At 38.8% G+C, this 14,473-nt stretch overlaps 1 protein-coding gene across 1 annotated transcript in view; it reads right to left on the bottom strand.

The window, feature by feature from the left end:
• LOC118600068 (uncharacterized protein KIAA1755 homolog) overlaps positions 1 to 9,871 on the bottom strand; it is a gene marked incomplete at its 3' end in the record, with an annotated part of 18,461 nt that extends 8,590 nt beyond the window's left edge. The window contains 1 exon segment of the mRNA XM_036216734.1: positions 9,433 to 9,871. Coding sequence (XP_036072627.1) covers positions 9,433 to 9,435 — 3 coding nt within the window.
• Between the last annotated feature and the right edge of the window lie 4,602 nt (positions 9,872 to 14,473).

Raw genomic sequence — 14,473 nt, forward strand, 5'->3', positions numbered from 1 at the left:
GGGGGGAGAAGATGACAATAAGGGAATTTGGGGGTTTCCAAGGACAATTTTTGCTCCAAGTTGATTAGAATCAACCTTTTATCCAATTTACCATTCAGACCCAAAACCAAATGTTCCCACTCCAATCCTTATTTTGACCTCAGTTGTACTTGGAAACTTGGAAAGTAATGAAGGACGCTACTTACGTAAACGCTTCGTTTTCCACAGCAGAGCTCCGAAAGGTCAAGTGGTTTTAGTCAACAAAATAATTCCAAACCCCAAAGAATTTTTGTGGGGAGAATAAATGAAACCCCATTTATTGAGCAATAATTGACCAGAAGCTGTAGTATGTTTAGTTTTTTTGGGATTCCGTTTTTAGGTGATCCAAGTCTTCAGAGTTATGGACGGTTCAGACTCTGAGGAGCTACACATTTTGTGAAGCACAAACATCCGACATAAAGAATGTCATTTTTTCTCATTACCTTAAAAAAAAAGAAGTTAAAACAGCTCGCTTTTAACAAAGCCCACACCTTTGAAACAAGAACCAACAAGTACCAAATGCTGAAGTACTTTGCAATATCAGGAGTCTGTTATTTAAACCAGCAATTGGGGACAGGTGATTTTCACAATGACAGAGTCAAGCTGCAGACAAAGAGGCATGTGACATGCTAAACACGGGTTCTTGAATGCTATTTAGGCCATTACGTTCACACTGGACGAGCAGGAAGGGGCTTCTTCCTTTTGTTCTTCTACTGTGAGAAGTCAAAGCGGTGTAAATCTTGCTCCAAGCTTTTTTTTAACAGCTCTTCTCTGAGATATGGAAGATGTGGTGTCAAAGAATTCCCACAATTATCAATTTCTCCTCCATGATCATTATTTTGACAGTTGGGATAAAAAAGAATGAATAGGGACACCATCCATACGTCACTACCAAGTCCGAGTACCTGATTGATCAAAGTTTTATGTAGTTTAACATTCAACGCATACTCAATGACTGCTTGTTTTGTACTTAGAGCCCGTTGAAAAAAACCTACAAACTGTCACTGCTGAATCTTTACAAGGACTGACATGATCATTATGAACATGTGCAAATTACATTGTACATACGTTTCAATCAGAAGGTAATTTGAAGTGTTTCTGAGAAAAAAAAAACTGTAAATAGATATTGTAACAAAATGTGTTGGAAAAAGGGGTGAGACCACACAAGAATTTGTCTTCTACTCCTTTTCAAGCACAATGTTTGCTTTACTTGTATATTTGTATTTTTAAATTCTTATGTTTATTTTCATTTTGTGTTTGTGTTTGAAAAAAAAAGCAATTAAAAAAAAAACTGTTTCTCACTGAGTCTAAAGGCAGGTTTGCTCAACTTCATAACGCCAGGACAGCAGAAGCTTCTCGGTCTGAGGTTAATAAGCCCCTCCCCCAGCTACAAGTTTCAAAGCTTCGATATCACAACAAAACATAGCAAGTAGACAGTGTTGATGGCAAACACTGCGTAAGGATCGTCACAGGAATTGTGATTGCCAAAAGAAGTGACCCCAGAACATCATGGTCCTTCAGCATGGATCTATGTCAAAGACAAAACCAAAAGTTTTTAGTTTTTGCCAGAATTTAGCTGATTCAAGGTTTGATACAATAACAGGATATTCTTTAAAACATTAAGGACCCATCTGTCCAGGCTGAGTGTAAAGTCTGAGGGTTACACTTGCAACAGAGCTTGTCCAGCACACCTACACCACTGATATCTGAGCCTGATCCATCACAGCCTCCCGAGGTTTACTGTCTGTGTGCTGAAGTAGATGACAGACTGAAGACGACATCGAAACCTATAAGAACAATAAAATCAAACATGAAGGAGGAGGACTTTTCAGGATTTTTCCTGAGGTGTTCCAGGTAAACTGAACATGCTCAGCATAAAGTTTTCAACCAGCCAGCTGTTCTGCAACCACGTTCACTCAATATTCTGCACCATTTTTCAGTTCCTTTGTTTGACAAATGTTTCTGAAATTAATCTGGATCTGGTTCAGGCACCGTGAGTGATGCTGTTTACAAGTCCTGGAGAGTGTTTAAATCCTATCATTATAAGCACCTGTTCATGCTAGGTTTACTTGTTTTGTCCTGATCTGATTAATACATCTGGTGAAGAGAAGAAACACAAATGCACGAATGAGATTATTCTTCCATCAGAAGGAGCTTCAGGTCAAACCTCCGAAGGCAGCGTCTATGCCACACTTTTTAATCAGACCATTTCTTAGAGAAATTTTTATCTTTTTATTTTGTAAAATCAAGGCTTTATATGATGTTTGAACCTTCTGAGAAATAACACAAATATAAAAAGATTTCCTTGTTTAAAGTTAACTCAACCTCAATGAGCATTTGGTGTTCGAGGTCATACTAGAACGCCCCTAGAATGCCCAGGTTCACGAAGAACGTCTTGCTGTTTTTGTCTAAACATATTAACAGACAAAAACAGATACCACGCAGACGCCTGCTTATCTTCAGCTTTTATGATCTGCTACAGATTTTGTCCTTGTTTTTGTCTACCCTTAATGAAGGAGGCGGAAAAATATTTTTCTTTTTTACTATGACATTTTACTTAAGAAAAGCCTGAGCAGCCTTCAGAAAGAAGGGTTACAAGTCGACATCTATGGAAACTACTTTGAAGGACTTTAGATTAAATTATGAGCAGCGTGGATCCACATATGTTTTATCAGTATGCTGTAACGTTCAAAAAAAACACAATTTTGTTGCAATGGTGAGGGTGTTTTTCATAAATGTGCTTGACTGTCACTGTTTTTGTGGTTTGTTCAAAGGGGACTGCAGTCTTGTGGTTGGTTCAGATGCAGCTTTGACCTGCTAAAAAGTGCAAATATTTAAGTGGGGGGTGCCTTCTTGAGACACTATAAAATCGTGCATCTGTTTTCTTTTCTGTACTTTTTAAATTCGTACCATCAAGAACTATTCAATTTGCTGATTACGGTTTGTAGAATTATAATGTGAAGCTAAGCTGTTGCTCAAAAAACCTGCCACTGATTAGCAATTTAGCAACTGACCAATCACATGCCTCGCTAAAAGCATGTGGTGCTCGCTGGGACCACCTCGAACATTTGATTGGCAGATTCTCCTAAGGCCGATTTCAGTGAAAGGGGTATGGACTTCAAACAAGCTCACTCATGATTGGTGACAGTAGTTCCTCTAAACGCTGACAATCACTGTCGACGGGTTTCAAAATGGCGGCATCCATATCAGAAAGCCAGAGTGACGGCTTTGGCCTGATTTCACGAGGGCCGCAGGTAAGGCTTTTTCTATGGGTGACGTCAACATCTCTGTGTTTAAGACTTGTGCACCAGCAAGGAAGCTAGGAACTGTCAAATAAATAGTCTGTATTTATAGTATATACTGCTTTACCATCTTCACAGAAAGTTCAAAGTGCTTTAAAGTCAAAGTCCCATTCACACATTGATGGCGGCTCCACTGTGGTAGTCGATGACTAAGCACTGGAGCTTGTATAAAAGAGGAAACAACAAGGATCCAGTGAATGCTTCAGGCAGCAGAAACACAGGAAAAAGGAGACATAAGAACAGGAACCATCATGAAAGAGGAAACCTCTGTATGCACCATCTATCAGTGGTTGGATGACTCTGAATTGAGAGGCAACAGAGATGTACAGCAGGTACTACACCAGGTAGGATTCCAGGTCACGGTAGAGAAAAGGCAGTAGGCAATCCAGCAAATAACAGGAAGGTTTAAGATGCCAAGAGGCAGGTTAGACAAATAAAGACATACAGACAACTCAATTATTCTTATTATCTTTGCTTGATGAGAAAAAAAAGTCTTCAGACCTCAAAAGTCCAGACTTTTGCTTCCAGTATAGCTTCACCATCAACTTGGAATCATCAGGGATTGTCCCTCATAAGCCTACGGGTCACCAATGAAGATCATCTTAATTAAGATAGCATTCCCTCCCTTTCCCATGATCCAACCTGTGTTCTCCAACATCAGGAGATCTGACGTTTCCGGTCTCCTTGCTCTGACTCCAGTGGTCTCTATTTCCTCATTTCCACTGACAAGTCCATTCGCGGCCGGTTTAGAATTGTCCGGGAAATTTAAGTGAGTGTTTCCACTAAGTGTTGGACTATTAAGGCGTGTAGACCGATGACATAGCATAACTGCGTAACTACAGCGGGTCTCCGGTCCCTACGAGTAAGGGGGGATACTGAATGCTTAGGATTGAATATTTTTTACAAGAAGATTGCAGGAAGCGAAGAAGAATACAGCTGAAAAGAGTACAAAACTTTCGGCTTGGATCTTGAGTCGGGAAAAGCGCGGGTCAGACCCTTTCTGTTGTCGTTGCACCTTTCCACCAATCAATGGTTTTCATCGCCTTCACCGGTCCATTGCATTTTCCTATGGACCTACAACCAATGGGGTATTACAAATGATACAATTTGGTCCTGCCTAATGGGTCATTTTTTTTAATGTAAATGCTCAAAATACTGTACCGGTCCAGTCTGTTCTGGACCACTCAGTGGAAAAGAGGCCGATGAATCCTACAATGACCTTCTAACAGATCTGGCAGCAGGATCAGGCCTCTACAGATGATCAAAAATAAGGATGCACACAACACTGGTCTACACCCCCCCTCTTTTACACACAGACAGAAGCAGAAGATGAACACTTTATCTCTGGTCCACTATGGAGGAATGAATCTCTGCTGCACAGATGAGAAAGCTTTTTTTAAATGACCAAAACTGGTTCCTCATCACCTGGAGGCATCAACAGGGACTCTCAGTGAGGAAACAGTGTGTCATTCTTGCATCACATTTCCTGCCCTGGTTTCCTGACAAAAGGCTGAAATAAATATAAAAAAGTGTCACATCTGGTTCAAACATTGAAGATACCCAGAGTAAGATGTCTGGAAAAGTACTACAGAGAAGTGACATAAATACGACTAAAGAAAAAAAAGTGGATGAGAAAAAACTGAGAGGCTGTCAAAAAAAAAAAAAAAAAAGAGTATGATTACAGACATTTGGAAAACCTGACAGATTAACTCAGAATGAGAGCGCAGACAGAGAGAGAGGAACAGTGGTGCAAGCTGACCATCAGGAGAGATGGATGGGAAACGAGAGCAGCAGCAGCCATGATGGGAACCAGATGTACACAAAGGACAAGGAAAAGAGCTGCAGAACAGTGCAGCTCAGACGACTTTACAGAACCTGGAGTTGATGCAGGACGACATGATTAAAGGGAAATGAGAGGCAGATGCTGACAGCGAAACAGAAGATGAGAGGAAGGCATAAAGGAAAAAAACACAAGGTGGAGGTTCAAAATTTGAGGAAAAAATAGGATTTCCGTTCTGAAGTTAGCCTGTTTGATCTGATGGGGGTCATGCTGGACCCCTGGAAGCTCTGAATAGATTCAGTTGTACTCAAAACAATCCACTTGAGCAAGGCAGTTTGTGGTTCTTGTGTGGAGCTACAGACTACAGCATTTTCACATCACAAATATTGTTTTTGTGAATCCCCCTCATAAATCCAATTATGTCCTGGTTTTGGGTGACACAAACTGCTATGATTTAAAAACGTTTCTCAGCCTGTAATCAACCAATAAATAACATGTTTTTAGCCTCTGCAGGGACTCAGAAAATCCACATTTGAATTCAGCCATTGACTGTATATGAGAACTAGACTGAGTTACCCCTCCCCCTTTGGGTTCCAAACAGGAAGTAGCCTCTGGCTCCAAGAAACCAAAATCAGCCAAAACAGCTATTACTCAATCATTCTATTAGTCTGATTGACCAATTTGATCTGGATAATCCTACATTTTTTATTCAAGTTATAAACTGACCAATCAGATGCCTCAATAGGGGTATGGCAATGTTTAATGTATGTATGATTGACAGATTCTCCCACTTAAAAGAGAAAGAGGTGTACCCTTCCAACAAGCTCCCCCCTCAGTGGGGAGAGTTGTTCCCAGACCAACCACTGCTTAGTGTCATCTCTTTTACAGTCGATGAATCCAACTGGAGGTGGAAGCTGAGAAACTTTCTGACTTAAACTTAAACTTGTGTTTTGGTTGGAAAAATCCAAAACTGCATTTAAGATGAACCACTAAAGAAGAAGCTATAGTTAATGAAACTCATCTGATGTCTGACCATGACCACCAGAAACAAGAGAATTTGCAGTGTCACCAAATATGCATCCAGAAGCTCTGCAAGCTAAAGGACTGCGGTCATCATCGGGGTCACATCACTGCTTGATTTCCAACATACCCAGCTCTGCTATGACCTAATTGGCTGGACACACCTGATTCAGGGCCTAGAAAACATGCCAACACATCGGCCCTTGAGACCTGGAGTTACCCACCTCTGGGCTACGAGGTGTTATTTAATTAGGACAAGTTTCTTGTGATGAAACAGACTAACACTAGAACCAAACACAGAGCCCTGAGGTACCCCATCCCTGACTGTGCTGTGTAAGACTCATCAATTAATTTGACATTTTTATTTTCTATTTTCAATCCTATTTGAGGTGTTTTCTGTATCAGCTGTTGTCTGACTTCTGTTATCCTTTTTGCATTGATTTAACTTATCTTTTTACTTAGAGATCATCAGCCTGTTCTATAGGGGCGAAAGATGGAAATTAGCCTAAAAGGCTATAATCTATTATATTTGCATATTATATTAATATATGCTATCCCTGTTTTAAACGAACAAGCATACATTCTAAAATCTCTGAGATAGAGGATTTAATTAAGTAATTTTTGAAGATAAAAAATCACTGCCATACATCCAACATGTTTAAGTCATACAAAAGGTTAGATTCATCATATAAATGTTGTACCACCCATCCATCCATTAAATTTATTATTTGTTTTTCTGGTAAGTGATTTTTTTGGTACAATTTATACCACAAATGTGTTCAATGTGGGTCTCGCGTTTTCATTCATGTAAGATATCTGCCTGAGAAAAATAAAAATAAAAAAGTTGTTAAATAGAGATGCATATGAGGATGGAACCACAAGCTGTAAGCTGCAGAATTAACCCATGCGCATGGGCACCATACATCAGCGAGTCTGGACAATGAGAGGAAACTGCATTAAAATCAGGTTCCTCTGAGTGACAGCATCATTCTGACCCTGTGAGGGTTTTTTCTGCACCTTAGCTGCTGGAACTGTTTGCTTTGGCAGCCATCGAACTCCGTATTTGTGAGCTGAAGCGTGCTCAGGTGTGTAAATCATCAGCCGATGTGCAGACTGCCTCTCCAAGCATTTGAGAAACCAACAATGAATTCCAGCTTCTGGGATGCTTCTAAGCAACCGTCCACTTCTGATGGTTCTGAAACTTAGAACGAAGAGTAATAGACAGCAAAACAAGATCTTCAGGTCAGATCGAGAGCAGAAAGGGGTTTGTGGAATGGGTTTCCATGGCGATCAGCAGCACCCACATATCCATCACCAAGTGATGCAAACTGGGGATTCACTTTTGCTTCGCCTGCTGCCTGCCCTGACCCTCGCCTGGACCCTGACCACTCTGGTTGTTCTCTGATACCCTCATGCTCGTGCTTGACCCCTGCCCCTTAGCTTTGTGGACAATTTCTCCTCGTGTATCATCTCCTCCTTACATTCTCTTTCTCTTCTTTCTTCATGATCTTTGGTGAATTCATGATCGAATTCACCAAACAGTTTAAAGGAAACTAGGAAATTACTCAATTTTTTTCTTCCTGTTGTGATAAAGTGGAATAACGCATGTTAGGACATGTATTATGGGACTAATAAGAAGTTTGTGCTTTTTTTTGTTTTTGAATTGCTCAGAAAGTTTTTTCCTTACTTTTAACTCTTTTTTTCCATTTTTGAATATGAAAATTTCAGAAGCATAAAGACGTTTTCGATGACTGTATGTAACACAATAAGATAGCGCTTTGAAGGGGCTAGAATGGTGTTTTAGACGTGCAGTTTACAGGCCTACGCGACCAAACTCATGGTATAATACAGACAGTACAGACAAAACAGTCATTTTCTGACCGTAATTATCCTCGTTCTACGACTCAGTGAGTGCACCGGGACTGAAGTTACAACCCTCATTGATTTTGATTGGTCATTTGCCCTAACGCGCCACAGGGGTCAAAAGTTTTGAAACTGACATATTCAGATTAGAAAACAAACCAAAAAAAAGAGTTGAAAGTAAAAAAAAAAGATTTGAAACTGAAAAAAAGTTTTGAAATTGAAATTTTGAAATCTAAAAACAGAACATTTGAAGCTTAAATGAATTATGTTTACTTTAGAATAGCAGCAAGTTTTGGACATTTTAAATGTTTTTTGTACAAACACCAATATGTTTTTCCAATCTATTTTTTTTTTTTTCAAAAAATATTGGCACAGATTTAGTTCCATAGAAAAAACTCAACTATAAATTAATTTTAAATATTTTTTGGCCAAACACCAATATATTTTTTAAATTTGTTTTATTTGGGTTTCAAATAGTATTGGCCCAGATTTAGTTCCATAGCAAATACCTCAACGATTAATTAATCTCCAAAAAATGATTGCCCTACAGCACTGATCCTGTCACATGTTCTTGGAGGGCAGACTATACAAAACAGAGAGTGTGCACGGTTTCCTGCTGCATTCTAACACCTATACGTGGCAGCAGCCGCGTCCACCTCTGTGTTCGTGCAGACGCGCTCCTTGCAGAGGTCAGGGTCACTCGTTAAATGCAAACTGATTCGGGTGGCAGCAGAAAGCCTTCAGTCCGCTGGGCTGTGACTGTTCTTTGCTGCTGTTTTCCATTTCAAACCCAACTGAGCACAGCAGGAGGTGAAACTGAGCAGCACGTGTTCCTCCTCCTCCAACGTCCACGCCATGCCTTGTTCACTTTTTTTTACTCTTTTCCATTTTCTCCCAATGTGGAAAATGTGGCATCACAGAAACCACCGCTTTCTGCAACGGCCTCTTAAAATAAAAAGAGCTGAAGGTTCCAGCTGTCCCCTCCTCCCCTCTCTGCCAAACTGCTCCACCCTGCACAGAAGCTGGAACGGGACCCTCATCCATCTTTTTTTTTACTTTGCGAGCATGCATATTTGCATGTGTCTGCTATCTTCTCGCAGCCTCTGCGGCTCCCCCATCAGTGGGTGTGGGCCGTGAGCAAAATCTCAACACTCGCCCGTTTATCTGCGAGGCAGCCGCAGACCTCGCCAACGTCACACGACTGACATCATGTCTTCATCTTCCGTCTCTGGGATTTTGCAACCCCGATGACTGACGGATGTGCAGACTCAACTCTTTCCAAACAGTCTGTGAGGAGTTTTGGAAGCAAATTCTTCCAAATGTATGTCATTTAGTTAAAACAAGAAACTTTTTCTTTGAATGATCAACAGAAGTGCATTTTCTGGAATGAATGTCCTTTTTTTCTTTAGCCTGTTACACACACACACAACACAGAAACGGGGAACTCACCATAACTTCAGTCGGGAATTCTTACATAGTCCTCAGCTCCTTTCCTGACTCCGCTTCCTCTCCACATTCTCGGCAAAACTTTCTGCTCTCACTCAGACTCGGCCGCTCTTTCTCCATGCATTTGACCTCTCCTGGTGTCCGCTCTTCCCCTTTTTCTCGGGTTTCAGCCTGGTGAAACTGTCTCAGTGTAAAAATAACACCAGAAAAGACTTCCTCCTTTCTTCCCCCTTGCTGTCTCTGATGTCTTTTCCAGCCCGGGAATGTCCGAGCTGCAACAGCCCTCCCCTCTCCAACAGGCCGGCAGTCCCACGCACTCCCATCCCTCTGCGCTCTCCTCCCCTTCTGCTCTAACAGAAGCCCCACAGTCCCACTCCACACTCAAACTTTCCATTTTTCCCCCCCTCCTGACAAACTTAATGAATAGACAATGAGACTGTTACCACACCCAGCCTGCGACGCCAAACAGGCCTCGGATGGTTTGCAGAAACCCCCGTTTCTGTGCATTTGTGGGACAGTAAATGAAGTTTGCAAATCTGTTTCGTCCAAGCGGTTAATAAAAGCAGCAATGAGATGTTTTCTGCTGCACAAGTCTCCACACAGCAGGTTCATCTTCATGTGGGACGCTGTTGGTCAAAGAACAAACCTGTGAGTGTGTTTGCACTATTTGCAGCACACAGAGGCTTTCTTCATCCTATAAAAGTGAGTAGCAGTTCTGCTGCCTGGCCCTCTGTGGCCACACCCTTCATGCAAGCGCTTGTTTCAAATTTTTTGCTGCCAAACTTTCAAGTTTGCCATCATTTTCTCAAATGCAGAAGCCTGTCAACTACTGCTCTTTATAAGTGTTTTAAGCGCATTTGTGCATCTTTATGATTGATGTCTGCTCTTCTGAGGAACTTCTGAGCTGCTGTGGTTGCACTGTGTGAAGATGGGGTTATGTCACCCCACTTGTTGTTTTCTTTTTACACTTTAATGTTTTATTTTTTATCATTTTTATTGCTGTTTTTATCACAGAATTTCATCTTTTGTCTGTTTTTTCCCCCGCTTTTAATTGTGAATTTTGTGTAGTTACGTTTTGTTTAGCACCAATGAAATACATTGTTCCATTTGTTTTGTAATATTTTAGAACTTTGTTTTATGCTTTCATATTTTCACTGTTTATTTTTCTTCAGTGAAAAAGCAAGAATTAAACAGATTTTATTTTATTTTTGTGCTTTGCTCTTTCATTTTCTGTCTTTAAGTTGAGCTAAAGCTCCCCATTTTTTTACCCATTTTATTCTATAGATTTTTTCCCTGCTTTTGTGGCCCCCTGACTTTCCTTTAAAAATTTATTCTTTAAAGTTTATTACACTTATAATAAATAAATAAAAGTTGTTTTTGTTTTAAAAACTACATTTTCTATCCTTCATATACTCAATAAAGTGGCTGAGGTGAACTTTACCGAATCTGAATTATTCCCATATCACACATTTATCCCTCCAAATGGAGAGTTTTCTGTGACCCAGTAAAGAAAGTTAAAAAATTAAATAAAAAAATAATTTAAAAAAGGATGAAAATGTTTGCATCTTTAAAATTCACGTTATTCTTATGTCTGAAGGGGGGATTGTAAACTTTTTTTGTTTTACAAGTTGATGTAATTTTGCATTTTCCGGTGATCTGATCCACGTGACCGGCAACAGCCAATCCGGTTGTTACAGAGATGAGAGCTTTCATGTAAGTTAGCGTAGCATACATTGCAATGCAAGAATCGCAAACAAGGGAGAAGATGAGGGAACGAAATGATCAGTTTGATACATTTTTGGTTTTTGTTTCAATTTTATTCTTAGGTGAAGTTGGTCTCACCCGAAAAAATAAAATAAATAATTTTCTTTTACCGAACGGGACTTGGTGAGTGTTAAAAATGGATTTGTTTTCATTCATTTGATATATATATATATATATATATATATATATATATATATATATATATATATATATATATATATATATATATATATATATATATTGGATAATGTCTTGAAATGACAGACTAAGGTGGTGAATTTATGTTATTATTTTTAAGCTGTACAAGTTTTGGCGCCGAAAAGTGTTAGCTTCGCCTGTACATCCCATCCGCCTGTACATTCCATCCGCCATTACGTGCTGCGTTACTGGAAAGAGGTGTGTTAACAAAACATTAACTTACTTTTTTAAATTATTCCTATGGATTTTATTTTGCTTATTTGAGTGTATTTTATGTCAGTATGATAGGCCATTAAAATTGGGCCGGATGAGACGGACTTCTTTCCGAGATCCATGTGCGGGATGAAACAAGATGGTGAGCCAACCGTGATCCCTTTGAAGTTATCCTAGCCTAGCACGGGACCAAACGCCCTCTGCTGGACAGTGGACAACCACTTTCTACTTGGAGCTGGTAGGAACTTTCCTCACTTTCCTGCACGCAGAGCACTTCTGGACAATATTTGAAAATCAAAATTGAACTCACAACCCCTTTTTTCTTTTTAATTGATAAAAACAATGACAAAAATACAAACTCCAGCAGAGGATGAATACATTAGTACACACACAGGGCTGTATACAATACTGTCTTAGCTGAGATCAATAGACACACTTTCAGAAAGAAAATGAGATATAAAATATAGATTATATAAAGGTGACAAAAGAAAATAATAAATAAACCAAAACAGAAGCCTACTGTTGCACAGGAAATAAACCAGAATAGCAACCACAGATAAATTTGTTTAGAGATATTTGTGCAGCTTCCCAGGATTGCAATCTTTTAATATAGAAATGATATAGTTTAAATTTGTTAATAAAACATGGGAAGGAGGGCTTGGTACCTCTCCACTTGCAGTAGGGGATATGCTATTTCCCTTAAAGTAAAATGCTATTAATAACATTTGAGAAAGAATGATCAAGATTCTCCATGGACAATAGTACATCAGTAACACTGAAAGGGATTAGATTAATGCAAGTCCTAATGTGAGTCTAGAAATCTTTGGAATAATTACATGAAAAAACAAATGTTTCAAAGTTTCATTGTTTGAGTTACAAAAAAAATACACATCAAATTTAAATCTGTAATGAAGAATTTCAGAGACGGGGTAGAATTTATTAGTTAATTTAAAATGAGTTTCTTTCACTTTGGGCAGAACAGGCCATCTAAGATATCTTGAATGAGATTTAACTAACGCAGATTGACAGTTTAAGTAAGGTTATTATCTAAAAAAGCCTCAGCTTTGGATATGACATATTCTTTCTTTAATACAGTTGTTCAAAAATGTGTTACTGGGTTTGAAACTCACAAAAACTCCTGAACCAAAGTTGAGGAAAAATATATAGTTTCAGTTTTGGGTCTTTTGCTGAATCACTTTCAGTTTTGTTTTTTTATTTTTTTATTTTCATTAACGGTAATACTGTGAAGCATTATATGTGCAGTTTGAGTTATTGATTGTGGTTCAAAGCATTGAATGGGGAAAAATAATTTAGGAAACTTAATTTAATCCAGAATGTAATAATTGAACTAAACTTAAAATTCAAACAAAACTAGAATTTGATACTTGAACTTGAATCACCTAGAACACGTTTCAAAGTCAAGGGTCGGATCTTGTCCGCCAGGTATTTATGTCCGGTCCTCCAGATCATTTTATTTTTTTGTTATTAATGGCCCAATGTTATCTTGTGCTAATTTCTAATTAGTATAATTTTTGCAAAATATATTTTTATGGAGAGTAAAATATGAATTTATTTAAGGTTTAAGTTGGTTTATTAAAGAATAATATACCTGCCTGTTTTTATTCATATTTATGTTCAAAAAGTTAGACTTTTAAAGTCTTTAAATATTAGTTTTAGTATGTTCAGTAAATATTTATCATGTTCGGCCCACAACCTAAGGTGTGTTTTGGATTTTGGCCCCCTGTACGATTGTGTTTGACACCCCTGAACTAGAACTAATCCTTGAACAACTAGAAATAAATTAAAAAAAAAAATAGATCTCAATCCAAACTTAAAGGTTGAACAAAACTGAACTTTTGAACTGAACTTCGGTTTGAAATCTTCAAGCGGTGAAAATCTTACAATAGACTATATGCACTACCTACTTCCCGCATTTGGTACTTGACCGCTCGATAATTTCTGGTCGGTGCCATGGACCGTTGTTTTGCGGAGCATTTGGAGTTAAGAAGATGTCTTTTGGAGTCACCAAGAGTCCCTATAAATACGTGAGTGGTACATATTAGACTCATTTTTTTTTATATATTACAGAAAGATAAGTCAATATCCTTATGAATGCTTTTCAAAAATCTGGGATTTTCCCTTATCACTTATTTATGCCTAAAACGGCCAGAAGGGGGCGCCTAAGGCTTGTTTTACTAATTCAAGTAAAAGCTCTCAATGAGCAAAGGGCTGGCATTTACTTTCTTTCTCCTTTCAGGTAATTGTTCATTTCTTTGAAATATTTCTGGAGTCTAAACTGTCAGTCTGTAGAAGGGTCACATAAATGTTTTCTTGGTTAGTTCATGTTTAACCCTTCTGCTCTCTTTAGGGTCCAGATAACTCCACCCATATATTGATGTGTGATTCCTTTCAAGACAAATGTGGACAAAGTTGGACAGGATTTTGTGTCTGCCATGGACATTAGTGAAACTCAAAAATCAATGATTAAAAAAAAGTTTAGCGCACTGTCTTGTGGGGTCCAGATGACCCACTTTTAATGTAAACAAGCTAAGGAGAGTGGAAGGGTTAAGGAATGGTGAAACATATGTTATCTTGTTCGGTTATCAAGTACTCAGCTGAATGGCATGCACCAGCCATTTTTAAAGTAGAAGTTTAAATATTTAGTCATGTTTCCTTGTAAGACATGTTTAACGTTGTAAAGTGTATGAAAATATGATTGATTTGAGTAAAACTTTCAATGAGGAAACAGCTTGTCGTGTTTCCTTTCTTTCTCCTTTCAGGAGAGCAACACGTGGAGCCATTGTGGTCACACGTAATTAATAAAGTCCTGTTAGTTGTCACACAGTTAGAGTATGGAGCTCATACAGAT

Source organism: Oryzias melastigma, linkage group LG18 (genome assembly GCF_002922805.2).
Source record: "Oryzias melastigma strain HK-1 linkage group LG18, ASM292280v2, whole genome shotgun sequence".
NCBI lineage: Eukaryota > Metazoa > Chordata > Actinopteri > Beloniformes > Adrianichthyidae > Oryzias > Oryzias melastigma.